The 27,896-nt window shown below is 52.5% G+C and overlaps 3 protein-coding genes across 10 annotated transcripts in view; 2 read left to right on the forward strand and 1 right to left on the reverse strand.

Moving 5' to 3' along the window:
• The window catches only part of Ube2q2 (ubiquitin conjugating enzyme E2 Q2), a 46,697-nt gene extending 39,009 nt beyond the window's left edge, over nt 1-7,688 (forward strand). For both annotated transcript variants that reach the window (XM_070042805.1, XM_070042804.1), the window contains 4 exons: nt 633-681; nt 1,323-1,418; nt 4,028-4,094; nt 7,169-7,688. In XM_070042805.1, the coding sequence (XP_069898906.1) occupies nt 633-681; nt 1,323-1,418; nt 4,028-4,094; nt 7,169-7,200 (244 nt within the window). In that variant the 3' untranslated portion in view covers nt 7,201-7,688. The remainder of the gene's footprint in view (nt 1-632; nt 682-1,322; nt 1,419-4,027; nt 4,095-7,168) is intronic.
• Nucleotides 7,689-10,242: 2,554 nt separating this feature from the next.
• On the forward strand, nt 10,243-23,451 carry Fbxo22 (F-box protein 22). The gene is made up of 7 exons (XM_070042806.1): nt 10,243-10,423; nt 10,512-10,650; nt 14,318-14,405; nt 15,331-15,426; nt 16,857-17,021; nt 21,133-21,298; nt 22,585-23,451. The coding sequence occupies exons 1-7, from the start codon at nt 10,281-10,283 to the stop codon at nt 23,000-23,002; spliced, it is 1,215 nt and encodes a 404-aa protein (XP_069898907.1). The 5' UTR covers nt 10,243-10,280; the 3' UTR covers nt 23,003-23,451.
• The window catches only part of Nrg4 (neuregulin 4), a 70,756-nt gene continuing 64,152 nt past the window's right edge, over nt 21,293-27,896 (reverse strand). For 5 of the 7 annotated variants that reach the window (XM_070042808.1, XM_070042809.1, XM_070042807.1 and 2 more), the window contains one exon: nt 24,524-24,927. In XM_070042808.1, coding sequence (XP_069898909.1) covers nt 24,749-24,927 — 179 coding nt within the window. In that variant the 3' untranslated portion in view covers nt 24,524-24,748. Of the gene's footprint in view, nt 21,776-24,523; nt 24,928-26,553; nt 26,686-27,896 lie in introns of those variants that run through there. The other 2 variants (XM_070042812.1, XM_070042814.1) reach the window with 2 other exon arrangements.

A 27,896-nucleotide genomic window follows, 5' to 3' on the forward strand; every position in this document is an offset into this window, starting at 1 on the left:
AGGCTTATCTCCAACTAACCACCAGAAAACCATAAGAGGCACTATGGCTCAAGTGGTAGAGCCTTTGCCTTGTGCTAAAGAGCTCAGGGACAGTGCTCAGGCCCAGAGTTCAAACACCAGGACTGGCAAAAAAAAAAAAAAAAGAATCTTGATTTTAGATGATGGCTTTAGAGATGAGCTTTGGTTCCATGAACAAGTGTTTCAGGCCTGGAGAACTGGAGGAGTCCTGGAGGGCTTCCGGGTGGAATCTCGCCGCACGGCCCTGAGCACAGGTACAGGACACCCGGCTTCTCCATTCTGGAATGTGGGAATAAGTTCTTAGGGTTTGTTTGTTTGTTTGTTTACTTAAATGTGCTGGTCCTGGGGTTTGAACTCAGGGCCTGGGCACTGTCCCTGAGCTTTTTGCTCAAGGCTAGTGCTCTACCACTTGAACCATAGCTCCATTTCCAGCTTTTTTGTTGTTGAATTGGAGATGAGTCTCACAGACTTTCCTGCCCGAGAATCTTCCTAAGTAGCTAGGATGGCATGAGCTACCAGCACCTGCCTGAGCTCTTAGGTTTTGGCATCTTGAGCATGTTATCTTCTGCAAGGACTACCGGGTATAGAGAATGGCGTGTGTCCCTGTCTTTCAGGTACGTGTTAGGTGGTGGAGCGCTGTGTATGGAACTTCTCACGAAGCAGGTAACTCTTCCCCTCACTCCCCGATTTTCAGCCTCAGTGAACTACTTGATTGTACAAATAAGGGTCTAAGAAAAGTTCTCTTGTGGGGCTGGGAAGGTGGCTCAGTGGTAGAGCGCTTGCCTTGCATGCATGAGGCCCTGGATCCAATTCCTCAGCACCACATAAGCAGAAAAAGCCGGAAGTGGTGCTGTAGCTCAAGTGGTAGAGCGCTAGCCTTGAGCTGAAGAGCTGAGGGACAGCGCCCAGCCCGAGTTCAGGCCCCATGACGGACCAAAACAAAAAAGTTCTCTTGCAATAGCATCTGCCTTAACGGTATTTATTTTGTTTTAATGCCTCCCACTTTTAGTCACAAAAAAGCTATTTAAAGTAACCCAGTGCAGTTATTTAAAGTAACCGTGTGCTGGACCAAGTGCGCCCCAGATGAAACTCAGGGAGGACTGTTGTATGTACGTTTAGCTCTCCCCTGTCGGGCGCCTAGAGCATGGCATGCTGTGGGGGCTGTGGTGAGGTTCTGGAAGCAGCCAGAGTCTTCCTGTGTGACACACTTCTGAGCCTGCGCTGTTGATGACCCGTGCCCGGGGTGGGCTTTCTGCGGGGAGACAGAGCAGAGCAGCGTCTCAGAGCCGTGTTTCCTTCTGCAGGGCTGGAGCAGCGCCTACTCCGTTGAGTCCGTCATCATGCAGATCAACGCCACCTTAGTCAAGGGCAAAGCTAGAGTGCAGTTTGGAGCAAATAAGGTACTTTTTGTCATAAGAATCTTATCATGTAAAGTCTTATAATACGTTTCCCCCTATGCTGTGCGTGGCAGGTTTCTTGTCTTGACCTGCCTCTGTGAAGCAGTGTGTTTCATTTTTGTTTGGCTTGTTTTCTTGTTAGTAAAATGACCCATCAGAGAATGCCAGAGTATAAGAAAACGAGCCAGGTGCTGGTGGCTCACGCCTGTCATCCTAGCTACTCAGGAGGCTGAGATCTGAGGATCGTGGTTCAAAGCCAGCCCGGGCAGGAAAGTCCATGAGACTCTTATCTCCAATAAACCACCAGAAAACAGGAAGTGGCGCTGAAGCTCAAGTGGTAGAGCGCTCGCCTTGAGCTGAAGAGCTGAAGGACAGCGCCCAGGCCCAGAGTTCAAGCCCCACAACCAACAAGAAATAAAAAGAAAAAAAAAAGAATACCACCTTCACGTAGTTGCTATCTTCCTTCTAGTCTGGTATATTCTAGTAGAAGTCATGAAACTGGGACACGATGACTCAGTCATTTGAGGTTTCTGGGAACAGAGGTCACAGGGTAATAGTTAATCTGCAGAGAACTCCATGTACTTCTCCCTCTCCAAGTTTGCATTCACTCTTGATCCTCTGTATTGTGCCCATGTCCCTCCTGTGGGCGGATGAGCCGTGTGAGCGCTGGCAGCCTGCTGGTTTTGGCGCTCTCTCAGGCTCTGCTTCATCGCCTGCTCTGTGCCCGTTCCCTTGCTGGACCACAATCCTCCGTGTCACTGCGAACTAGTGACACAGACTGGGAAGGTCCTGAAGTCAGGACCTGTTGAGAAATACTCACGTGATTTGAATCATCCTTATCTGCCTTTTTGTTTTTTAAAGTTGAACTTTTTTTCCTGAAGTTGTATGTGAGTTTTGCATTTAATGTCTGCTCAAATAGTATGACATTGGGGCTGGGAATGTGGCTTAGTGGTAGAGCACTTGTCTAGCATGCATGAAGCCCTGGGTTCGATCCCTCAGTACCACATAAGCAGAAAAAGCTGGAAGTGGCACTGTGGCTCAAGTGATAGAGCACTAGCCTTGAGCAAAAAGAAGCTCAGGGACAGCGCCCAGGCTCTGAGTTGAAGCCCCAGGACTGGCCAGAAAAAACCCAAACAAAACAAAAAACAAAAATCAAATAGTGTGACACTGAATTCAATATTTTCTAGGAGTTATGACTCACATGGTAAACACCAGCCTTGAGAGAAACAAACCTAAGGGACAGTGCCCAGTCTGTGAGTTCAAGCCCCAGAACTGGCACACAGCACTTGTGTGGTGTTTTCCTACCCTCACAACCCTTAGGGCAAAGGTACAATGGGTATTTGGAATTCAGACCACAGAGCATCTGGCCCATAGCAGCAGCGCCTTCACCCTATACCGGACCTTTGCTCTCAGAGCCTAGTCCACTGATTGCTGGCAAGAAGAAAAAAAGCAAAATGAGTCATGTCTCCAGCTCAGTGTTAAAGAGGACAGAGTGAGGGAGAACAGGATGGAGAAGTCGGGAATTAGAAAAGCCAAGCACTTTGCACCGTGTAGTAAGATCACCATTAAAATGGAGTCTGTCTTCCTTGTGAGTCACAGCGCCACTTCCGGCTTTTTTTTCTGCTTATGCGGTGCTGAGGAATCGAACCCAGGGCCTCAGGCATGCAAGGCAAGCACTCTACCACTGAGCCATCTTCCCAGCCCCTCTTTTTTTTTTTTGTCAATTGTGGGGCTTGAATTCTGGGCTTGAGCGCTGTCCCTCAGTTCTTTAGCTCAAGGCAAGCGCTCTACCACTTGAGCTACAGCGCCACTTCAGTTTTTCTAGTGGTTTATTGGAGATAAGAGTCTCACGGACTTTCCTGCCTGGGTTGGCTTTGAACTATGATCCTCATATCTCAGCCTCCTGAATAGCTAGGATTACAGGCGTGAGCCACTGGTGCCCGGCCTCCATGAGACTCTTACCTCCAATTAACCACAGAAAACCAGAAGTGGTGCTGTGGCTCAAGTGGTAGAGCGCTTGCGGTGAGCTAAAGAGCTCAGGGACAGCACTCAAGCCGAGTTCAAGCCCCATGATAAAAAAAAAAAGGACTCTGGGGTGATCTGTACCACTGTGCTGCTGGATGTTAAGATGGAGGTCAGTTGTACTTTGGGGCCTCAAATGCAGCCCCAGCTGGGCTCCTGGGAGAAGAGGCCTGCATCCTTACAGGAGTCCTGTGGTGATGGCTGGTGTGGCTGCAGCCTTGCGTGAGATGTCTCACTCCGCGTGTCTCCCTCGTGTAGTGCTTCAGCTTAAGTGGAAATGAACACTACAGTCCTGAGCAAGGGGGTTTGCATCCCGCTCTTTTGCTCTGTCCGTGCCCAGCTCAGGGATACACAAGTCCACGCTGGGACAGAAGACTTACAGAAGGAAGCCTGGAAGCGTGTTGATTTTTATCGAGTAGTTTTGTTTTTGCTCTTATAAAATTGTAGAGGAGAAATAACTTGGGTAAATGAGGGTTTAAAAAATGGGGCTCTTCAATTCCCTGTCTGCTTTTAAGCATCCATAAACGTATTTTGCCAGTTTGTGTCTGCTTTTATCCAGTCTTGATTGGGAATGTGTAATTCTCTTTCAGAATCAGTATAATCTGGCAAGAGCCCAACAATCCTATAACTCCATCGTGCAGATCCACGAGAAGAACGGTACGTTTACTCCACCGTGTGCCAGCATGCCTTCCTGCCACCTGCGAAGCTTCCATTAGCATTGCTATTCATCTTCCTTCACTTCGCTGTTTTTGCTGGAATTTCTAGTACTGTCACAACATTTAACTTGGGCTGCATTTCAAATCTTGGCGCGGGCCGGGCGGCAGTGGCTTGCGCCCCTGACCTTGGCTCCTCTGGAGGCAGAGACCAGGGGGACTGCGGCTCACGAGCAGCCTGGGCAGGAAAGTGATTGAGACAGTGTGGTGGGTGCCGTCACCCCAGCTCCATGAGAGCTGTCATCCACAAAACGGAGTTTGCAGGCCAGCCGAGGGCAGAGAGATCCAAGAGACTCTGTCTCAGCGGAAGAAGCTGGGCATGGTAGCCTGCACCTGTCAGCCCTGCCAGGACAGGCAGCCTAAATAGGTGGATGGTGGCCCAGGTGTGTCCCCAGGCAGGAAGTGAGACCGGGCTGGAGGTGTGGCTCAGCAGTAGAGTACCAAGCAAGCAAGCATGACACAAACTAAGTATTGCCTCCTCGCAAAAAATAAGTTGAGGGGCTGGGAAGGTGGCTCACGGGTAGAGCGCTTGCTTTGCATGCCTGAGGCCCTGGGTTCGATTCCTCAGCACCACATAAGCAAAAAGAAAAAAAGCTGGAAGTGGCGCTGTGGCTCAAGTGGTAGAGCACTAGCCTTGAGCTGAAGAGCTGAGGGACAGTGCCCAGGCCCAGAGTTCAGGCCCCACGACCGGACCCCCCCCCCCAAAAAAAAAATAAATTGACATGACATGACCCCCCCCCCCAGGCCTCTGTTTTGGGGCCAGTGGTGTTGGGTAGATGAATGAGTCTTTGCTCATGTGAGATGTAGTAGGGTAAGAATCGAGTTAACTGCACCTCTGTATACTGTTGTGTCTCTGGTTTTCCATGTGTTTCCTTTTAAGCTTGGGTCTTGCTGGCCTCACTGGCCTCAGACAGTCCTCCTCCCTCCGCTTTCTGGGGACTGGAAGGACAGGTGCGCACCCCATGCCCAGCTACAGGCAACTCTTACAAGAACGTACCATAACCGAGTCAGTACAGTAGGATCCGAGCCAACTGTTTCTGAAACACCTTCAGCTTACGGACTGCTTCTGACCGTTTTAAAACTCTGATTTCAGAATACACCTGTGGCTGTTACTTTCTTAAAATGTCTTTCACTAAATTACTGACGACATTTTGTTAGTATCACAATGCACGTTTTTGAGTGTTGCTTTTTTTTGTTTTGTTTTAGCAGTGAGGGTAAAAAACCAGAGCTAGACTTGGAAGAGGAGGATCTGGTGTCGGTGTCATTGTGTCACTCTCTTGCTTTAAGGCCTTGGGCAAATCCTGGCATCTCTTTTAGCCTTGGATTCCTCTGCTCAACAACTGGCCTGAATTTGGGAAGAAGCGCAGCTGAGCGTGTCCCCCCATTGTAGCCAGGGCCGCAGCAGTGACACTGAGCCGCACCCTGCGGGTCACACTCGCTTTCCTCAGAGTGCACGCGCCCACATTATGTTCCCGACCCCGACAAGATGACAAGATGTGCCCACTGGTGATTTCCGGGCCGGCACCGCCCACATGCTCACGCAGGGAGCCGCACACTTGCCGCTCACGTCTGCCCCGCCTCCCTCGGCGTTTTCACAGCAAAGTTCAACTCTAGCATGGTTTTCTTTTTTATGCTGGCCCTGGGGCTTGAACTCAGGGCCTGGGCACTTCCCTGAGCTTTTCTGCGTAAGGCTAGCATCCCACCACTTGAGCCACAGTGGCCACTTCTGGCTGTATGGTGGTTCATGGGAGATGAGCCTCATAGACTTTCCTGTCCATGCTGGCTTCACCCAGAGATCCTCACATCTGATCCTCCTCAGGAGCTAGGATTACGTGTATGATCCACTGGTGCCTGGCCCTTCCTTCCTTCCTTCCTTCCTTCCTTCCTTCCTTCCTTCCTTCCTTCCTTCCTCCCTTCCCTCCCTCCTCCCTTCCCTCCCTCCCCTCCCACCCTCCCTCCCTCCCTCCCTCTTCCTTCCTTCTTTTTTCCCTCCCTCTCTCCTTCCCTCCCTTCCCTCTTCCCTCTGTTGGTCCTGGGGCTTAAACTCAGCCTGGCATTGTCCCTGAGCCTCTCTGTGCTCAAGTTGTTGCATCAGCTAGCATTCTACCACTTGAGCCAAAGTGCCACTTCCAGATTTTTCAGAGTAGTTTGAGTCTCACAGACTTCCCTGCCTGGGCTGGCTTTGAACCGTGATCCTCAGCTCTCAGCCTCCTGTGCAGGTACAGTTACGGGCGCGAGCCACCAGCACCCAGGTCTTCTTTCTTTCTTAAGTCAAATATTGTAACTGCTATTTAAAAAAGTTGTATTTGCAAGTGTGGTGTGTATGTAAGCTTAGCAGGGCCAAAAGAGGAGCAGATTGAGAATTAGAAGAGGTGCTTCATTTTTATCATTTTGATACTTCTTCATACAGTCATTTTATCTTTAATTGACAGATGACATTGTATGTATTAGTCATGTAGGTAGTTGTTTTGACATAATAGAATAACCATATGTAGCTGATGTGTCTAATTTTGCAGAGCTGCCATTTGCGCAGATAGAACACTACCTCTGGTCCCAGCTCCTCTTGCTCGAAAAGGCAGGGGTGCTGGGGGGGCAGGGAGGGAGTTTTTTTTTATGTTTTTGTTTTATTGTGCCAGTCCTGGGGCTCGAACTCAGGACCTAGGCACTGTCCCTGAGTTTCTTTTGCTTAAGGCTTGCACTCTACCAGGTGAACCACAGTGCCACTTCTGGCTTTTTCTGTGTATGTGGTACTGAGGAATCGAACCCAGGGCTTCATGGATGCGAGGCGAGCACTCTACCACTGAGCCACATCGCTAGCCCAGGGAGAGAGTTTTTAGGAAGGTTTTCTTCCACACTAAATGCAACATTGAAATCAGCGCCGCCGTAGTGGGACATCATCAGCCCAGGGAGCCTCACAGAAAAGCACACCCCAACACTGACCGGGGACAGCGTGGTCTGAATCCACGCCAGCTCTCCGGATCCTTGAAGCAGTGTCGCTTTTCCCCCGTTCTCTTCCAGGCTGGTACACTCCTCCGAAGGAAGATGGCTAACCTGTGTTGCCCGTCTTGTCTGCACTGATGTTGCTTTCCAGATCTTCTCAGCACTCACACTCAGCGTTGAGTGCCAGCCACTGTGACCGCAGCACCTACCGAAGACTTTGGCCGCTGCTCCGCTGGCTGCCATCAGGAGGAGGGACAGCCTTGGCCGCGCTCACGCCGGCAGCGGGACCGAGCAGCGGGCCTTCACTGTATTTTTCCTGATAAATAACACATACTGCCACTCCCGATCATCTCTTTTTCTCGAAAAGTGAAGTCTTTTGAGCAGGCAAGTCTGCAGCCACCGCCAGCAGCGTCTCCACCACGTCCTGGACGGAAGAGTTTGCAGACTCTCTCCCATTAGAGCCAATAAAAGTGTGAAAGATGTTCAGTATTGGTTTAGAGAATTGTAGATCTTCTAAGCCATAGCCTTTTTCAGGTCTAACACTACTTGATTGCCAAAATAGTGACAGGAAACCCTATTATTAAAATGCTGAACTTGGGGTTTTTTGTTTTGTTTTATTTTCATGACCACGTGAAGATGGGAGGACAAACCCTTGAGTTGTGTTGTACTGCTCGGGCGAAGTCCAGGTGAACAAACTGAAGAGGAGAAGGCGGCGATGGTGCAGGCGCAGCGGTGCAGCTCAGGCTCAGAGGTGCTGCCCTCGCCCCCAGGCCGCGCCCGCTTCCCCCTGGTCCAGCTCAGTGTTTATGAAGCAGAGCCACAGGGTAGAGCTTGAAGTCACTGAAAAGGCTTTACCTGTGATCACCTTTACATGGGATTGCAGTTATTTGAAAGTCATAATCCTGTAAACTGATAGGCATGCAGACAGGCTCCTTGAAGCAAAGTTGAAAGAGTTAGGTACAAAAAGTTGGCTAATGTGGATTCTCAAAATTGTCTTTGCCCCAGTCATAGCAGAGGCTTTTGCAGCAAAGATGGCACAGGAATGTGACCTCTTCATGCTCTAAAAAACCTGCCTCAAATCAGCGCGCCCTCTTGTTCTGTCACCTAGGTAAGGTGGGTCAGCTCCTCTGGTAATTTTTTTTTTTTCTTGAACTCATTTGATTTAAAAACAAATTGTGGTTATTAAGCACTTTTACAAAGAAACCAGAAGCACAATTTTCTGCAGGAATCCTGTACAGAGTTCCAAAGTGTTTCTTACACATTTTACTTTCAGATTCACATCCAAGACCCTTGGCACTTCCAGGTTCTTACATGCGTTTCATTTCTTCTCTTCCTATCTTGGTGATGGGGGCAGAAGGTAAATATTTTCTGGCATTCTTGCTCACTTGGTTATGTTTATATAAGGTTCTGATTGCTGGTTGCTCAGATAACAGCTGTGGTGAGGCAGAATTGAAATTCTAAAGCATCAAAGTTCCTTAAACCTAAGGCTAAATCTTGACTCTATTCTTAAATACTTAATTTCCTGATGGCTAGCAGATTGACAGCTGCAATTTGGCATGCTTTTTTAAAAATTTTTTCATTGCAGACTTATTTTGGCAATGTACAGTAAATTTTGTAAACTTGCATCAAGTTTATGAATAAAGAACCATTTAAAATAACTTTGTCAACTTTTCCCTCAAGAGATGTGCTACACATGTCTGCAGGCTCTCATTATGTTTCTGGAATTAAAAAAAAAAAAAAGGTTGAAGTGTGGGAAGGCTTGGAGATTTTTTTCTCATGCCAATGTCATCTTGCCATTGAATGTTGTGTCTAGCTGCACAGCCACCTCACGCCGCCAGAGGAAGATGGCACCCCTCAGGAGGTGAGAACCGTAGCTACCCTCTGCTCCCTGCTGCCTGCCCTAAACCAGCACTGGTGGAATGGAGGAAACTTCAGGCTTCGTTTGGGCCAGTGGCTTTTCAAAATAGGATTTTGAGAATCAGAAATGTTTCAATGGCAGTACTACTTGCAATACAAAAATATTGGCCACTTTCACACATTCTCTAAGTGTTACCTGGAGCTTTGTGAGAGTTCATAACTGCAGGGGCTGCATTTAGGAGCAGCTGGAAGACCCCGGCTGTTTTCTATTAAGACATAAAGTGACATCACATTCAGTATGGGAGGGAGTGAGGCTTGGGGCGTTCTTTTCTATAAAATATTATTGAAGCTGTGTGCCGGTGGCTCACATCTATAATCTTAGCTACTCAGGAGGCTGAGATCTGAAGATCATGGTTCAAAGCCAGACCAAGGAAGGAAAGTCTATGAGACTCTTATCTCCACTAAACTACCAGAAAACCGGAAGTGGCGCTGTGGCTCAAGTAGTAGAGCACTTGCCTTGAGCTGAAGAGCTGAGGGACAGCGCCCAGGCCCAGAGTTCAAGTCCCATGACTGACTATATATAACATATAATACATATATAAAATTGTATATAGAGTTCTTTCGAATTTAGAATTATTTTGGCTGGCCCTGGGGCTTGAACTCAGGGCCTAGGCCCTGTCTCTGACCTTTTAGTGTTCAAGGCTAATGCTCTGTGCCACAGCTCCACTTCTGGCTTTTTGGTGGTTAACTGGAGATGAGAATCTCATGGGCTTTCCTGCCCTGGCTGACTTTGATCCTCAGATTTCAGCCTCCTGAGTAGCCGGGAGGTTCTGTTTCTTATTTCTAAAGGCTCATACTATTTAACAGGCATTGGGAATTGGTAAAAGCCTGTGCAGCCTGCCTTGTCTCCCTGCCTCCCCTTAAGGAACTCGAGAATTACATGGAACTGTAACCCCTCTGTGCAGTATCCTTACGATAAAAAAGAAACATTAAAAAACTAACTCGAGAATTAGAAAGTGAACTGGCGAAATGCAGAGGCTCAGATGCAGAGCCACGGTGGGGAAGCAGCTCTGGGTCAGCCGCGGCTTCCCAGGCCTCCGGAGAAACTCAGCGGCCCCGCCCTCCCCGGAGGCCCCGCCCTCCCCGGAGGCCCCGCCCTCCCCGGAGGCCCCGCCCTCCCCGGAGGCCCCGCCCTCCCCGGAGGCCCCGCCCTCCCCGGAGGGCGGTCCAGCGGAAGTAGCGCGCGCCTGCGCAGTGCGCCCCGCCCGGCGACGGCCTCGCCTGACTCCTCCGGGCCGCCGTAGCGGTCGCTCGGGCTCCGACGGGAGGAGCCATGGAGCCGGTGGGCGCCGGCGGCGGGGACGACTGCGACCCCTCCGCGGACCCGCGGAGCACCTTCGTGCTGAGCAACCTCGCGGAGGTGGTGGAGCGCGTGTTCAGTTTCCTGCCCGCCAAGGCGCTGCTGCGGGTGGCCAGGTGCGGAGCGGGGCGGGCGGCAGCGGGTCCGGGGCGGGCGGCGCGGGCGGCGCCAGGCCTCCGCGACCCCGTGCGTTTGCGTCCCCAGCGTGTGCCGCCTGTGGAGGGAGTGCGTGCGCCGAGCGCTGCGGGCCCAGCGCCGCCTCGCCTGGATCTCCGCCAGCCGCCCCGGCGCCCGGGCCCTGGGCGGCCACTGCCTGCTGCACGCCGCGGCCGACGAGCTGGAGGTGAGGCGGGAGGGCGGGGGCCGCGGGCCGGGGCCGGGGAGCTGGAGGGGAGGCGGGAGGGCGGGGGCCGCGGGCCGGGGAGCTGGAGGGGCGGGGCCGGGGAGCTGGAGGGGAGGCGGGAGGGCGGGGGCCGCGGGCCGGGGCCGGGGAGCTGGAGGGGAGGCGGGAGGGCGGGGCCCGCGGGCCGGGGCCGGGGAGCTGGAGGGGAGGCGGGAGGGCGGGGAGCTGGAGGGGCGGGCCGGGGCCGGGGAGCTGGAGGGGAGGGGCGGGGCCGGGGAGCTGGAGGGGAGGGGCGGGGCCGGGGAGCTGGAGGGGAGGGGCGGGGCCGGGGAGCTGGAGGGGAGGGGCGGGGCCGGGGAGCTGGAGGGGCGGGCCGGGGCCGGGGACCTGGAGGGGCGGGGCGGGGCCGGGGAGCTGGAGGGGAGGGGCGGGGCCGGGGAGCTGGAGGGGAGGGGCGGGGCCGGGGAGCTGGAGGGGAGGGGCCGGGGAGCTGGAGGGGAGGGGCGGGGCCGGGGAGCTGGAGGGGAGGGGCGGGGCCGGGGAGCTGGAGGGGAGGGGCCGGGGAGCTGGAGGGGAGGGGCGGGGCCGGGGAGCTGGAGGTGGGGCGGGGCCGGGGAGCTGGAGGGGAGGGGCCGGGGAGCTGGAGGGGAGGGGCCGGGGAGCTGGAGGTGGGGCGGGGCCGGGGAGCTGGAGGGGAGGGGCGGGGCCGGGGAGCTGGAGGGGAGGGGCCGGGGAGCTGGAGGGGAGGGGCGGGGCCGGGGACCTGGAGGGGAGGGGCGGGGCCGGGGAGCTGGAGGTGGGGCGGGGCCGGGGAGCTGGAGGGGCGGGGCCTGGGAGCTGGAGGGGAGGGGCGGGGCCGGGGAGCTGGAGGGGAGGGGCCGGGGAGCTGGAGGTGGGGCGGGGCCGAGGAGCTGGAGGGGAGGGGCGGGGCCGGGGAGCTGGAGGTGGGGCGGGGCCGGGGAGCTGGAGGTGGGGCGGGGCCGGGGACCTGGAGGTGGGGCGGGGCCGGGGACCTGGAGGTGGGGCGGGGCCGGGGACCTGGAGGGGAGGGGCGGGGCCGGGGAGCTGGAGGGGAAGCGGGCCGGGGACCTGGAGGTGAGTGGGGTGGGGGGCGAGGTGGGCCTGCTCCTGGTGGGGTCGGTGGGGTCCATTGCGGCCACTCCCATCCCCTGTAGGATTTGTGCTGTGCATTGGTCATTCCAGGCAGCCCAGGGCCTCCCCCAGCCTAGGTCCGCCCGGCCTCCGGGCCCTCCCTGCGCAGTCCGCCTCCGACCCGGCACTGCCATCCTGCCCCGTCCTCAGCCTCCGCTGAGATGGGTCAGTTTCGTTGCAGCCAAGGATTCTCTTCAGAATGGCTTCAAAGAAAAGCCAGAGGCCGGGCAGAGGCTCACACCTGTCATCCTGGCTGCTCTGACCAGCGCGGTTTTAGACCGGCCTTTGAAGGAAAAGCCCGTGCGACTCTAACCTCCATAACCACCAAAAGGTTGGAAGTGGAGCTGTGGCTCAAGGGGTAGAGCACCACCCTTGAGTGGAAAAAAACTAAGGGCAGCACCCAGGCTCTGAGTTCAAGTCCTAATACTAGCACCCCCCCCCAAAAAAAAAAAACCCAAAAAACCAAAAAAAAGTTTCTCTGGCCTGGAAGTTGCTCAAGCTTTTCTTTCTGAACTTCCTCCCCCTTTTCCCTTCCCTTCCTCTTCTGCCTTCCCCCCTCCCCCCTTCCAGGTGTTGCTTGGAGGTCATTGCAATAAGGGAAATTGGAAACAACCCAGTACTTAATAAAGACATTAGATGTAATCTGCTAGGTGTATGTTAGGGTGAAGAAATGTTGTACAGCACAGATTATACGTTCTGTGTTAGTTGGAGTAATAAAGATGAGGTGCAATAAGTCAAAATGTTAGTTAGCCTTTCTTTTGGAGATAGAAATGTGCTTTGATGACTTTGTGGCTTTCAGCTTAAAGTTACAGTAGCTGTTGTAGCGCCGCTATCTGGGAAGCCCCGCTTTGGTATGGATGACCATCATCACTGCTCTGATCCCAGACAGCTGCTTTAATTCCCATCAAATCAAAAACCCCAATAACTTTCCCCTATCCTTATAGAGTTGTGGGGATTTCGTAATGAAAGGTGTGGATGCAACACGTTGCCCACAGTCCCGGGACTGTGGATCTCAGTGGATGTTGAACAGTATTGCAGTTCATACAGTAGTAGCCTTAAAAAGCATATATGTAGCTGCAAACTATTGATGATGCTATCTAAATCATATAGTCTGTTTTCTGTGTTTCCAAGATCCGTTTGTTAATAGAATACTTTTATAGCCAAAAAAGTTAACTTTTTTTTTCTTTTTTGTTGGTTGAAGGCTTGAACTCTGGGGCCTGGGCTCAGGGCGAGCACTCTACCATTTGGGCCACAGCACCACTTCTGGTTTTCTGGTGGTTATGAGTCTCACAGACTTTCCTGCCCAGGCTGGCTTTGAACCACAACTCTCAGATCTCAACCTTCTGAGTACTTAGGATGACAGGTGTGTGCCCCTGGTGCTCAGCTATGTGAATTTTTTTTTTTTTTTAAAGAACCAGGAAGCTCACATTTTCTGTTAAAGGTTTCTCAGATTCTCAGTTTTGGCAACCAGTTTATGTATTCTTCTGTGTGTGTGTGTATATGGGGGGCTAGTCCTGAGGCTTGAACTCAAGGCCTAGGCACTGCCCCTGGTACCCAGCCACCAGTGTATACTTTAAAAAATATGGGCCCAGGATGAGCCCCAGACCCAGCACGGACCCTCATGCTGTCTCTAGAATCCAGCCTGGAACATCTGAACTTCCCCGCATTACAGCAGTCACGTAGTATGTTTTTAATCTCACCAACAATGAAGCTTTGCGGCATAGGACGAACTTCATTCCATTCTGGTAGGGAAAGCATTTGAAGGAAAGTCTTCATCCTTTTCTTGTAATTCTGTCCTTTTGCCACTTGTCTGCAAAGTGTGCCTGACTGAGTAGCAAAGTGGTCATTCTCAATTGCCCTGCTGGGAGAAGAGGCAGGGCCCGGATAAGAACCTGGGCCATGAGGTCCTGGGCCCTGGGCGCTGAGGGGCGGCTGTGCAGATTTCCAGGACCGAACATAGGACGTTAGGCTTGCTTGTTCCACTTGTTTGGCTGGGGCTGTACCACTTCATGCAAGCCTTCAGCCCTGCTTTTGGGCTGCTTTCTTTGGAGATGAAGTTTCACAGGCTTTCCTATTGGGGCTGGCCTTGAGCTTCCATCCTCCACATCTCAGCCTCCTGAGTCGCTAGGATGACAGGTGCAAGCCACCAGGACTTGGCCAGGAAATGGGAAGAGAGTGGTGGAAACACGGGCAGAAGTGGGTGTGTCGGGGGGGGTGTCCTGGGGACCCCAGGAAGCTGGCAAGGCTGGAAGGCTTGAGAGGCCATCAGAACACATCTAGAGCCTGTTTACTGCCACGTCTGTTCCAATGAAACAAATGTTGTAAGATCTTTAACTTCCATTATGAAAAGGAACATGAGGTGAATTTGAGGAATTAATAGGTGCTCAGTAAATCACCTGGAAATACCAGAGCCTGGGTGGGCTGGGAATGGGATGTGACTACACGGACCCACAGGGAGGTAGGGCACCATGGGTGTTTGCAGCTCCCAGATCCAATGCCGTGGCTTTCCTTTCAGCATGTCCACATCTTACCGCACACCGTTCTCTACATGGCGGACTCGGAGACTTTCATTGGTCTGGAGGAGTGTCATGGCCACAAGAGAGGTGCGTATCAAAAGAGCAAGGTGCGCCTGGGTGTCAGTCTGTCATCCCAGCGAGTCAGGAGGCTGCCATCTGAGGATCACGGCTCAAAGCCAGCCCAGGCAACAAAGTCTATGAGACTATGATCTCTAATGAACCACCAAAAGTGGAGCTGTGACTCAAGTGGTAGAGCACCAGCCTTGAGCAAAAGAAGTCCAGCACTCAGGCCCTGAGTTCAAGCCCCAGTACAGAAAGAAAAGAGAAGGTGAGAAGTTCCAGGGGTTTCATTGTGTTCCCCAATTCTAGCCCACAGCCGCATGTTCGCACGTTCCTGTCCCTGGGATTTCGGCAGGTTTCATTGTTCTGTTTTCATATGGGCCAACCATGTTGGTCCCCACTCCCTCCCCAGCCCCGCCGTCCACCATTATGCCGCTGTCCTCTTTTTTTTAATGTGTATTAGTCACTCCATGGGGCTTCGCTGTGGTACTCGGACGTGCACATGCGCGCACATGTTATGTTTCACACAGAATGAGTCTGACAGCGGGCCCTGAACTTGGTTTCTGGCACTTTTGCTCACTGGCTGGCACCTTACCACCCAAGCCACACTGGGGTTGGGACCCCAGAATAACCCTTTTGTACCTCCTTTTTTTGGGCTGCAGTCCAGTCACACCCCAGGCCTGTTTCTGACAGTGATGTTGAAAATATGGTCAGTCGTGGGGCCTGAACTCTGGGCCTAGGCGCTGTCCCTCAGCTCTTCAGCTCAAGGCTAGCGCTCTACCACTTGAGCCACAGCACCACTTCCGGCTTTTTCTGCTTATGTGGTGCTGAGGAATCGAACCCAAGACTTTCTTGTAGTGTTCAGCTAGTACATAATGCTGTTTTTGTCTTCTTTACATTGTCATACTTGGCCCTCCATGGATGATATTTAATAATTGTGCTTCTCTATCAGCAAGGAAAAGGACGAGTATGGAGACGGCCTTCGCACTTGAGAAGCTGTTTCCAAAGCAGTGCCAAGTCCTGGGCATCGTGACCCCGGGAATCGTAGGTGAGAAGAGCAGCGGCGCGCCTGCTCCTTGCCCAGTGGCCAGTCCTTGCTCAGTGGCCAGTCCTTGCCCAGTGGCCAGTCCTTGCTCAGTGGCCAGTCCTTGCTCAGTGGCCAGTCCTTGCTCAGTGGCCAGTCCTTGCCCAGTAGCCAGTCCTTGCTCAGTGGCCAGTCCTTGCTCAGTGGCCAGTCCTTGCTCAGTGGCCAGTCCTTGCTCAGTGGCCAGTCCTTGCTCAGTGGCCAGTCCTTGCTCAGTGGCCAGTCCTGGCAACGCTCAGTTCATTTTAGCCAAGAGGCACATTTGTATTTGTGGTTGTCCAAAATGCAATGGCCCCATTTGCCACGGCATTGTATTTGGCCGTATGCATCATGATGGGCTGTATGCATCATGATGGGCTGTATGCATCATCATGGGCTGTATGCATCATCATGGGCTGTATGCATCATCATGGGCTGTATGCATCATCATGGGCAGTGTCTCAGATCTCAGGGCAAATGTGAGATCTGTGTCTCAGCCGTGTGCAAGAGGGACAAGTCTTCACTCTGCCTGTCCACATGAGAAGGTGTTAACAGTAAGAGGCCAGGGCTGGTGTCCTTGCGCTCTACTCCTGCTCTGTTCAGGTCTGTGACACTGAGTTCGTTCTGCCTGTTGTCGAATGCCATCCCCTTTAGTTTTTCACTCAGTGGAAATATTTTAAAGATGTTTTTAGTATTTAGCTTGTGTGTTGTTGTCGGTCATGGGGCTTGAACTCAGAACCTGGGCGCTGTCCCTGAGCTCTTTCACTCAAGACTAGCACTCTACCACTTGAGCCACAGCGCCATTTCCAGTTTTCTGGTGGTTCATTGGAGAGAAGAGTCTCATGGACTTTCCTGCCCCGGCTGGCTTTGAACCATGATCATCAGATCTCAGCCTCCTGAGTAGTTAGGATGACAGGCCTGAGCCACCAGCATCTAGCTACATGATGTTTTAATGTTACTTATGTTATGGGAACTTAAGTAATTAAAGAAATTGTCTAGTAGAGTGCTATTTAAATAGACCATTCGTTATTGTGCCAGTCTTTTTGATGGCCATTGCATCATTTCCATTCTATTATGAATGAAGTTGGTTGTAGAGTGCCAGCTAATGAGTGAAAGCAAGCATCACATGAGATCCTGAGTTTGAGTCCTAGTCTTAGGCTGGAGGTATGACTCAGGGCTGGAGTTTAAACCCCAGTACCACCAAAAAACAGTGAGAAAGAGTGTGTGTGTGTGTGTTCTTAACATCTCCTAGGCAGTCATGAGGAAGTTGAGTTGCTGGATTTCGATTAGAAAATCTTGTGGTCTATAGAGAAGCAGAAAGAATAATAGCAGAGCACTCATCGTGTAGATTTCCAGATTCTAAACCCAAAGTGGTCCCTTTTGAGCCTGTGGGCAAAGCATCGCTTCTTTTCTAGTGACTCCAATGGGATCCGGCAGCAGTCGGCCTCGGGAGATCGAGATCGGAGAATCTGGCTTTGCTCTGTTATTTCCTCAAGTTGAAGGAATAAAAATACAGCCCTTTCATTTTATTAAGGATCCAAAGAACTCACCTCTTGAAAGACATCAACTCACTGAAGTAGGTAAGTTCCTCTTCTCTATTACTAATGGCCGTTCAGTTGCCTCCCTTTCGGCCAGCCGGCGGCATTCCTCGGGCTCCTCTGTGTGCGCCTGTGCGGCCGACGCCAGCGCTGCTCCGAGCGAGCGAGCGATCGGCGCCAGCGAATCAGTTGCTGCTTCAATTCTTTTATTTGCCTTAAAGCCCTAGAGGAGCAGAAGGAACCTTCCATAAATACTGTGTAAATATTCCCATAAATACCAGTAGTTCCATAAATGCTATTTGTACTTAATTCTGATTTTGAAACAACATCTGCTCTTCAAATTGTCTTGGTTCATTTTTGTTTTATGAAACTGAGAAGTTTGCCTCTTTTTTTTTTAACATTAGTAATAAGCATTTATGAAAATGCTTGAGAATCAGCAGGTGTGCTGCTTAGACGGGAGCGGGCCTGGTGAAGCGGGTACGGGGAGAGGGGCGAGCTGGGCAGGGTCTAGAGATAGGGGGGTCAGGGCTCAGGAGGCAGGAAGTGTGGGAGGCAGGAAGTGTGGATGATAGGAAGTCGGTGGCAGAAAGTGTGGGAGGCGGGAAGTAGTGAGGCAGGAAGTGTGGGAGATGGGAAGTGTGGGTGCCGGAGGGCACCAGGGGTGGGTGTGAAGAGTGTTGGCTCACATGCAGGTTTGGGTAGGAAGCCACTGGCTGACCACCCAGGTCTAGCAGTGGCGAGGCGGGTTCCCTTCATCTGCTGGGATGGACTTGTGGAACTCCACTACATGCTAAATGTTGGCTTGAGCTGTTCATTCACTGGCAATGAACCCCCTCGCCCGTGCATGGGTCAGCTCCCTAAAGAGATGAGAAGCCGCTGTTATTTGAAGCGCACCGCAGTGCAGCAGGAGTGGGAACGTACATCTGGACTAGAGGAACGGCTCAAGTGGTCGAACACGAGCCATGAGCTACAAAGCCCCTGAGTGCAAGCCCTGGTGTGGGCGCTCATACACGCTAACTGTATGCATTAGTCAGCAAAGGGAAATTTGGTTTGCTGACCAGATAAAGGAGGAGTATACATGTTGCCTAGCTTTTGTTAGTATGTGTGTACTGGGGCTTGAGCTCAGGGCCATGGCATTCTGCCTTAGCTTTTTCACTCAAAGCTGGCACTCTACTACTTGAGCCATACCTTCACTTCCAGCATGAAGATAAAGAGTCTCTTGGATTTGTCTGCCCAGGCTGGCCTTGGACCAGGATCCTCAGCTCTGAGCCGCCTGAGTGGCTAAGGGCCCAGCTGCATTGTCTCGGCTGTGCGGCCAATCCTGACAGTGCAGAAAAGCACGCACCCTTCTGGTTGGCGGAAGGGGCGGAGCGGTGCTGAGGCCCTGAGCTCGGGCTGGCCTGATGATGAGAGGAGGCAGGCAGGCGGAGCTGCCCTGGCCCCTGCCACGCCCCTACACTGGCCCCCGAGAGGGTCAGGAGTGGGGATTGGTTGAGGAAGTAGCAGATGATTAGATTCAAGGCGAGGAGCCTGCAGACACAGAGCAAGAGTGGAGACAGTGTTGTTTTGGATCTTGATTCAAGGCCATGTGGCCTAACCTGTTTGTCTGTCTGGGTGGTGTCTCCTGGGCAGAGCACCCTTGGGAATCCTCCTTGTCCCCCATGTGTCCTCCCCATTCCCCCCGAGACCTCCCCGGTCCCCCCTGAGTCCTCCCCAGTCGCCCATGAGTCCTCATCACTGCCCATGAGTCCTCCCCACTCCCCATGATTCCTCCCTAGTCACCCATGTATCTTCCCCAGTCCCCCATGATTCCTTCCCATCCCCTGTGAGTCCTCCCCACTCCCCATGATTCCTCCCTAGTCACCCATGTGTCTTCCCCAGTCCCCCATGATTCCTTCCCATCCCCTGTGAGTCCTCCCCAGTCCCCCATGGGTCCTCTCCCCACACCCCACATGGTGTGTGTGTGTGTGTGTGTCCGTCCGTCCATCCATCCATCCGTTCATCCTCCCCGTGTCCCCTATGTCTTCCCTGTTCCCCGTGAGTCCTCCCATCCTCCGTGACGGCCCGTTAGGTAGCACAGGCCGAGGCTAGAATTCTAGTGTGGGCAGTTCCCAAGAACACCTAATGTGCAGCAGCAGAAAGCATCTATTTGTATGTCTTGTTCCTGCCTGCGCGGGGGATTGAATTCAGGGTCTCACATTCGGAAAGCCCTTTACCACTGAGTCCCACCCAGCCCAGATCGTTCCCTCTAGGAGACCATGTGGCTTTTACAAGAACAGGTGAAAGGGGGCGGGACGTGTCCGTGTCTGGAACTTCAGTGTCCTTCCCTGTTCTGCGTGCCCAGCGGCACCCAGCAGCGCCCAGCGGTGCCCAGCGGCATGGCCTCCATAACCAGCAGAGCGCAGCATCCTCGCTCAGCATGAGGCCCACCTGCTGGGTCTCACTTGCGGCCTGGCCTGGGTCGATTTGATAATCTCTGTTCTCTCACTTGCTTCTTTTGTACCCTCATTCATTTATTGTTTTAAGAAAATGGCTTACTACATGGTCCAGACTGTCCTCAAATCCCAAGGGTCCTTCTTGCCTTTGTCTCCCAGGCTGGGGTTACAGGCGTGGCCCGGGATGGGGCTATTGGAGTGTCTACAGGCATGGTGGGTGGGGCTCGGCTATAGGCTCTGGTCTGCTTCCTTTTCCCTTCCTCCCTCCCTCCTCCTTCTCCCTCTTCCCTTCCTTCCCCCCCTCCCTCGCACTGGCAGGCCCTCAGAGAAGGCCAGTCCTGTAGGGCCTGGCGTGTGCTGCTGGCCCGTCTTCTCACTCGCTCCGCTCTAGAAGCGTGGGGATCTCACCCGGTGCCACACCCGTGCCAATGCACACGTGCACGCTCCAAAACGTCCTTTTTGGAGACCACTTCCCAGAAGGGCGCATTTTGTAAGCAGGGGCGGGTGCTGGGGTGTGTGGGGTGTGGAATGGAGGAGGCAAGCAGATAAAGTACTGGGGTGAGGTTTCAGCAGTGATGGTTTATTACGGACACCCAGCCGGGCCGAAGGTTAGGGTACGGGTAGGAGGCGCTGGGAGGCTGGCCGGTCCCAGATGATCCAGGTGTGAGGTGGTGTGGCCGGGGTCAGAGAGGGAGCATGGTCTGTCTGGTGCAGAGGGACAAACAGGACGGAGGCTGGAGGCGAGGAGGGCGGGCGGCCCCTGGTGCTCACCCGGCTCTGAGCTGCGCACGCAGCAGCTGCACTCTGGAGGGGGGGCTGCACCTGGGACACGGGTCGGAGTCGCCAGGAACGCTAGCTCCTCCTCCCTGCGGTTCTGGGTGAAGCGCGGCCGAGGGCTGCCCTGCATGCCGCCGGCTGCATCCTGGTCACCCGAGGGCTGCTGTGTAGCTCATCCTGCGTGTGCACTGCGTGAGGGGCTGACCCGACTCCTTCCCAAAACCACGCAGGTGTTAAAGTGGGAAAACCATGAATAGTAGCCAAGCTATTGAATACATTCAAAGTCTGTAAGAGGCTGAGTACAGCAGCTTATCCCTGTAACACCAGCTACTCGGGAAGTGGGAAGGTGGAGGCCTTTGGTTCAAGGTCAGTCTAGGAGACCGCTTCATCTCAGCCATCAAGCTGGACGTGGTGGTACACACCTGTTGTCTCAGCTACAAGGGAGGCCAAGGCTGGCCTGAGCAAAAACTCAAGATCCTATTGAAAACAACCAAAGCAAAAAAGGGTTGGGGACAACTTGCCTAGCACGCACAAAGCCCTGTGTGCAAAACCCTAGTACCAGCCAGGCACCCGTGGCTCACGCCTGTCATCTTAGCTACTCAGGAGGCTGGGATCTGAGGACTGCGGTTCAAAGCCAGCCCGGGCAGGAAAGTCTGTGAGACACTTCACTCCAATGAACCACCAGAAAACCGGAAGTGGCGCTGTGGCTCAAGTGGTAGAGCGCTAGCCTTGAGCTGAAGAGCTGAGGGACAGCACCCAGGCCCAGAGTTCAGGCCCCACGACCTAAAATCCCTAGAACTTCCAGCAACAAAATGCTCAGAAAAAGTGACGCCCTGAGCCCTTCAGGCCCTGCGTGGCAGTTGAGGAATGCTGGCGACGGGCCATACGTTGTTTCATTTACATCCGTGCCTGCTTCAAGGCTGTGCTTCGTGTCTCGGCAGGGCTCCTAGACAACCCTGAGCTCCGGGTGGTCCTTGTCTTCGGCTACAACTGCCACAAGGTGGGCGCCGCCAGCTACCTGCAGCGCGTGGTCGGCGCCTTCAGCGACACCAACATCATCCTGGCGGGGGGCCACGTGGACCGGCTCCTGTCCCTCACGTCCCACAAGTACGTCCACGCAGGCGCGCCTTGCTTTGGGTTTTTAAAGGGCACTTTAAGGAATTAAGTGCTCATGTCCCAACCAGATCATTCCATTGTTCTTCTTTTTTTTTTTCCTTGGTTGGTTGTGGGGCTTGAACTCGAGGCCTAGCACTGTTTCGAGCTTTTGTGCCCAAGGCTAGTATCACAGCATCACTTTTGGTGGTTCATTGGAGATAAAGAGTCTCATGGACTTTCTTGCCCAGGCTGACTTCAAACTGTGGTCCTCAGACCTCAGCCTCCTGAATAACTAGGAATTATAGAGCTGAGCCACCATGCCCAGCTCCATTTTCTATCATCAAGGGATGTACTGGAAAGAATTCTGCTTCCAGCTGAGCTGTGCTGTCTTGCTGTCTTGTTGAACTCAGTCTCCTCCAGGCTGATGGCCCGCATTGCCCGCCGCGCCTTCCTTCCACAGCTCCGGTGCGCTGAGCCTCCATGTCCCGTCTGCAAGACAAGCGATCACAGAGGAGGTGAAAACCACAGCACAGGCAGGGCCGAGCAAGAACTCATCTGCTAACTGGGAAACAGAGTCAGGCAGAAATGGAAGCCAGCGCTGTGTTGGGGTGGGCACGGGGGGAGGAGGGGACACCTCTGGACAGCCGTCAGAGGACAGGCCCTGCTGATGGGCACGCGAGGGGGCTCCTGCGGTCCAGGCCGCATCGGCAGTGTGTGATCACAGCGTCCCGGGCGTGGGGTGGAGCCGAGCCCTGTGGTGGAGAGCCACAGGCAATCCTGCTGTCTTACACCGGGTGAATGTCAGAAGTCTTTGTGAACGTGTGGGTCTGAGCTCTCCCTGTTGTAGCTTGCTTCTCTTCATCTGCCATTCTCTCAGGGTGGTAACGTTAACTTTTGTGTGTGTGCCAGTCCTGGGGCTTGAACTCAGGGCCTGGGCGCTGTCCCTGAGCTCTTTTGCTCAAGGCTAGTGCTCTGCCACTTTGAGACTTAGCACTACTCCCAGTGTTCTGGTGGTTAATTCAAGATGAGTCTCATGGACTTTCCTGCCCGGGCTGGCTTTGAACCGCGATCCTCAGATGTCAGCCTCCTGAGTCGCTGGGATGACAGGCGTGCGCACTGGCGCTGGCGCACAGTTTACCTTTGGTGCTTTCCCTGGCTCTTCTTACCTGGGAGTCTGAGGCTAAGCACAGGCAGCATCCTCCCCACCCCGAGGGTGAAGCCGGGCGATGGCGTCTGGAACGTGCATGTGGATGCTTGCCCCGTGGCTGGGTTGTCATTTCTGGACTCTTCTCTTCCAGGAGCCCTCTGAGCATCGACGCCTCCGGGGTGGTGGGACTGTCGTTCAGCGGGGCGCGAGTGCAGAGCGCCACGGTCCTCCTGGGCGAGGACGTGAACGATGAGGCCGCGGCTGCGGCTGCCATGCAGCGGCTGAAGGCGGCGCACATCCCCGAGCACAACACTGTGGGCCTCATGTTCGCCTGCGTGGGCCGCGGCTTCCAGTTCTACGGCGCCCGGGAGAACGTGGAGGCCGATACTTTCCGCAGGTTCTTCCCTGGCGTGCCGCTCTTCGGCTTCTTCGGGAACGGCGAGATCGGCTGCGACCGCATCGTCACCGGCAACTTCACGTTGAGCAAGTGCAGTGGCGTGGCAGACACGGACCTGTTCCACAGCTACACCACCGTCATGGCGCTCGTCCACCTGGGCTCGCCCAAGTGAGGGCACACGTGTGTGCATGCGCCTGCCCTGTCCCAGTCCCTGCCCCGTCCCCGTCCCCATCCCCGTCCCCATCCCTGCTCCTGTCCCCAGAGGATGAGACATGGGCGTGTGAATCCGTCTATAGCGTGGATCCATGCTGTGAACTTGGGGTGTTTCTAATATACCAGGGGCAGGACAGCTTTGTCACGCAGGCCGGGCGTGGCCACGCACGTGGTCTCCCTCCACGGGTGACAGGGGCCGCCCTGGCCTGCTGGACGATCTCAGCACAATCGTGAAGTTTTATTTTTTGTTTTCTTTTTTTTCCTCTCAACAAAGGAGACAAAAATGTACAGGTGGCTTGAGAAATCGCTCTCCATCTCCACCAGTTTTATGCCACAAGCTGTAACAAATATTACTACTGAATTTTTACTTGCTAGAAATTAAAAGAAATATTTTTTGTTCTTTTGGTACTCTAAGGTTGCTCTTGTCAGCTTCGTCGCTACCACTGATGAGTGTTTTCTAAGCGAACTCTCCTCCTGCCCTGTCGGTGCCTGGGAATCACAAGACCAGAAAAACAGACCACCGTATTTTGTGGTCTTAATGCCAATAATAAAAAAGAAAAAAAAATTTCCCTGGAAATGCAGACGTAAATCTTACTGCATTGGGCAAGTGAACTCATGCTGTCCTAAGCGAAAACTCAGCACCGCAGGGGTTAGCGAGTGAATTCCACAGTCGTCCTAATAAAATGATCTTTCAGCTTGAATTTCTCATTACACAAATCATTGAAATGAGCACCACACAGCAGCACTGTGCCTCAGCACCCGCCGTGGCTCTTCACAGAGCCTGAGGCCCCGTGGGGTGCGGTGAGATTTCTGCTTTGCACAAAACCTCCCTCACCTATGTGCAACGCTGCCAGCTTCTCCCGCCCTGGTGTGGGCTGTGAGCCTCTCCCTGCTCCCCAGGAAGCATCACTGCTCCGTGGGAGGAAAGGAACCCTGGGGGCTCAGGGCGGACCTGGCCCAGCCGTCTTCAGGTCTTTATGGGACAGACTGAAATAAGCCCCCTCTCTGAGCCTTTGCTGAGGCACGTGTCCACGCGGTGTCCACGCAGTGGCAATGTGTGTGACAGGCCCCTTCTGACAGGACAGTGCAGCGCAGATGGTGAACATGCCTGTTTTTGTCCCTTTGCTCTCAATTTTTTTTTTTAACTGATTGTTCTCGCTGTTTCTGTAAACGATAAATGAAGGTTCACTTTCTTAGCTGTAGTAATTTCTAAGGGAAGTCCGGAGAAAAGTTGGTGAGTGTTTTCAGCTGTATGTGGCTGTTTCTGTTCCATTATTTCTGTCATCTGCCCTTTGTTCACATGGTCAACTAAACACAACACAGACCGGTCCTTTAGGGCTGGCACACGGAATAGAAGGCAAAGGCGAGATTTTAATCCTCAGAATTAAACACAGTTGGCTGAACAGTAGAGGAAAAGGGATTCTTTTTAATGGAAAATATTGACAAAATGAGACTAAGATTAGATGTACCTTTTTTTAAAAAATTGTTTGGTTGGTTGTGGGTCTTGAACTCAGAGCCTGGGTGCTGTCCTTCCACTCTTCAGCTCAGGGTGAGTGCTCTACCACTTGAGCCACAGTGCCACTTCTGGTTTTCTGGTGGTAAATTGGAGATGAGTCCCAAGGACTCCCTTGCCTGGCTTCGCTTCAAATCGAGATCCTCCAATCTCAGACTCCTCAGTAGGGATGAATACTCATATAACACGTTCTCAGTGGATAACCTCCTCTAATCCTTGGGATTCCTTTAACAACTTCTTATTACATACAATGTGGTCAGTCATGTGTTCAACCTTCGTGTAAGCAGAAAGCATGGATGCTGACACCCCACAGGCAGCAGTGGTGCTGATGAGAACGAGTCGTCTCTGCCTCTCAGAGGCCTTGAGGTGGACTGCAAGAAATTTCACCAACAGTAAAGCTGTATAATTTGCTACAACTTTAAAAGGCTTGGCTTAAAAGAACACGTAAAAGGGATATAAGCAGACCTGGTGCTAGTAGCTCACGCCTATAATCCTAGCTACACAGGAAGCTGAGATCTGAGGTTTGCAGTTTGAAGCCAACCCTGGGAAGACAAATCTGAGACTTATCTCCAATTAACCAGCAAAGGGCCAGGGTGGCGGTGTGGTACAAGTGGTAGAGCAGGAATCTTGAGTGAAAAGGCTAAGGAATAGTGCCCATGCCCTGAGTTCGAGTCCCAATTCTGGCAAAAAAAAATAAAGGAATTATTACTGTTCTAGCTAATAATAAACTAAAGGCCTAGAGACAGCAACCATTGTGAAACTGCAGAAATGGTCCCATGAACAAAATTGAGGTGTGCCTGAAAAGTGAGGGGGACCCGTACTGACCACATTCTGTGCTGTCATCTCTAAGGATCAGAAAATGCAGAGGTTTGCTTCATCCTAGTTAATCAAGACATTGAAAACCCTACAGTCTTATTCCAGAGGCAGAAGCCCAGCTCTCATGCTAACTGGAAGGAATGGGACAGGATTAACTCGCAATTACTCTGTACATTTGTCACCTGATGTGCCGCATGGAACACGGACACAGCTTGTGAACATAAAGGATCCAGAGATGCCTGGGGCAAGGGATGGTAACAAATGGATGGGTAACGGCCTTTCCCAACCCAAACCCCAACCAGGCAGCGAGCTTTGAGGAAAGAGGATCTGTGGGAAAGGCCCCCCCATCAACAAGAAAGACACTCAAGATGCAAGGCCACAGAGCAGGTTAGCTGACAAGCTGTTGTCCCTAGTAATGCCCAGACCTAGTAGACAGAGACACACAAAAGCAAAATCCTACACAAAACCAGAATCAAGCTGACTGTGGTGGCTCACACCTGTAATCCTAGCTACTCAGGAGGCTGAGCTCTAAGGACTGCAGTTCAGAGCCAGCTCGGGCAGGAAAATCTGTGAGACTCATCTCCAATGAACCACCAGAAAACCAGAAGTGGAGCTGTGGCTCAATGTGGTAGAGCACTAGGCTTGAGTGAAAGAGCTCAGGGGACAGTGCCCAGGCCCAGAGTTCAAGCCCCACAACTGACAAAAAAAAAAAAAAAAAAAAAAAAGCAAAACTGAATCAACAAAGGAATTCTATACACAAGGCAAAAATAGTAGAGGAGAAAACAGAGGGGTGCAGCCACAGATCTGGGCAGGAAGAACAAAGCTCAGTGTAGCCGTGACTCATGAGATGGCAACAGGAGTGGTTTTCAAGGGTGCATCTCCTTAATGGCACCCAAGCACAAGAGTAGTGATGCCAGCTGTCTTATTACAGCGTGTTATAACTGTTGTATTTTATTGTGGATCTCCCTACCAGCACTGCCACCACTCAGGGATGGAGGCCCTGTCTGAACACATGCAAGGCAGCCCTCTACCCCTGATGTTAACCTGTAATTGTGCAAAATTTGTAAATTCAACTTTACGATAGGTATAGTGTATATATGGTCATGTTGCTTAGCAGCAGGGATGTAGTTCGTGAAACATCTCTAGTGAATTTCAACACTGTATAAACAGAATCCACGCACCCCAAACTAGAGCGCAATGTTACCAGGCAGCATTATGGATGGCATCACCACTGTGCGTGTGGCCAGTCCCAGGCCAGAGTGTCACATGGTCCCAGACAACTGCAGACATCCCTGGGGGCTTGGATTGTGTGCCTGTGGATGCAGGGGGATTACTGAGTCGATCATCAGCCCTTGGGACATGGGTTCAGAAAAAGCCTCAGTACCACTAGGAAATATATTAAGGTAGGGTTGGTTTCTAGAATGCAAGGATGGTTCAAGATGAAAAGCCATCACTATACCACATTAGATTCAGCCATCTTCACTGATGCAGGAAAAGCGTTAGATCAAATTCAACCCCTCTTTGTGATCAAAGCCACTTAATGAACTGGAAGCAGAAGGCCACTGTGTCATCACACAGTGAACATCCTCCCCCCAGGGAAGCCCAAAGCATTTCCCACATCTGAACAAGAGTAGAGTGCTCACTTCCACCATTTCCATCCAACAAGTACCGAAGTTTCTTGGCAGAGCCATTAGAGAAAAGAAAGCAGGCATCCAGACAAGCAAGGAGGATGTGAGGTGACACATCTACAGATGACAGGAGCACACGTGAGGCAAACCTAAAATTCCACAACAGACTCAGAACCGAAGTGGACTTAGCAATGCAACAAGAGTCACATTCCATACCAAAAAATGAGCATTTCTTTACTGACAACAATCTGAAAAGGGAATGGTGTGAGTTCAACTTACACTAGCATACAAAGGAATCAAGAGATGAAAAATTTGTACAGTGAGGACTACACACCATAGCTGAAAGCAACTAAAGCCATAAATGGAAATCCATCTACATTCATGTGCTGGAAAGCTGTGTTACTCGGAGTGATCTAGTGATTCAGCACAACCCCAGTCAAAATCGCAGCGATGGGTGGGTGGTTTGTTTTTCAGTCTGAAAAGTATATCCTAATATTTAGACAAAATCTCAGAATGATGAGACAGAGCGTGCAAGAGAAATCTCTGTACAGTGAAATGACTCTTCACTGGAAGCCTGAACATCTCATGAAGGATGATTCTTTCAACAAGATTAGTGGACGAGAGAGACCATGCAGCTGACAAATAAGTGGAGGCCTTTCACTAATGCCACATATCAAAATGGCTCCCTGAAAACGTAGACAGCAGTGGAGAACTTAAGGACATAAGATTTGTGTTTGAAGCCGGGCGCTGGTGGCTCACGCCTGTAATCCTAGCTACTCAGGAGGCTGAGATCTGAGGATCTCGGTTCAAAGCCAGCCCGGGCAGGAGAGACCGTGAGACTCCTATCTCCAATAAACCACCAGAAAACCGGAAGTGGCGCTGTAGCTCAAGTGGTA

Source organism: Dipodomys merriami, unplaced genomic scaffold (genome assembly GCF_024711535.1).
Source record: "Dipodomys merriami isolate MVZ:Mamm:240054 unplaced genomic scaffold, mDipMer1.0.p SCAF_33, whole genome shotgun sequence".
NCBI lineage: Eukaryota > Metazoa > Chordata > Mammalia > Rodentia > Heteromyidae > Dipodomys > Dipodomys merriami.

Bases quoted from the DNA above. Each gene is read 5' to 3' on its own strand.
- Fbxo22 (XM_070042806.1), top strand. From the start codon at position 10,281: ATGGAGCCGGTGGGCGCCGGCGGCGGGGACGACTGCGACCCCTCCGCG. The intron at 10,424-10,511 runs GTGCGGAGCGGG...TTGCGTCCCCAG, and splicing joins GCGCTGCTGCGGGTGGCCAG to CGTGTGCCGCCTGTGGAGGG. The intron at 17,022-21,132 runs GTAAGTTCCTCT...GTGTCTCGGCAG, and splicing joins ACATCAACTCACTGAAGTAG to GGCTCCTAGACAACCCTGAG.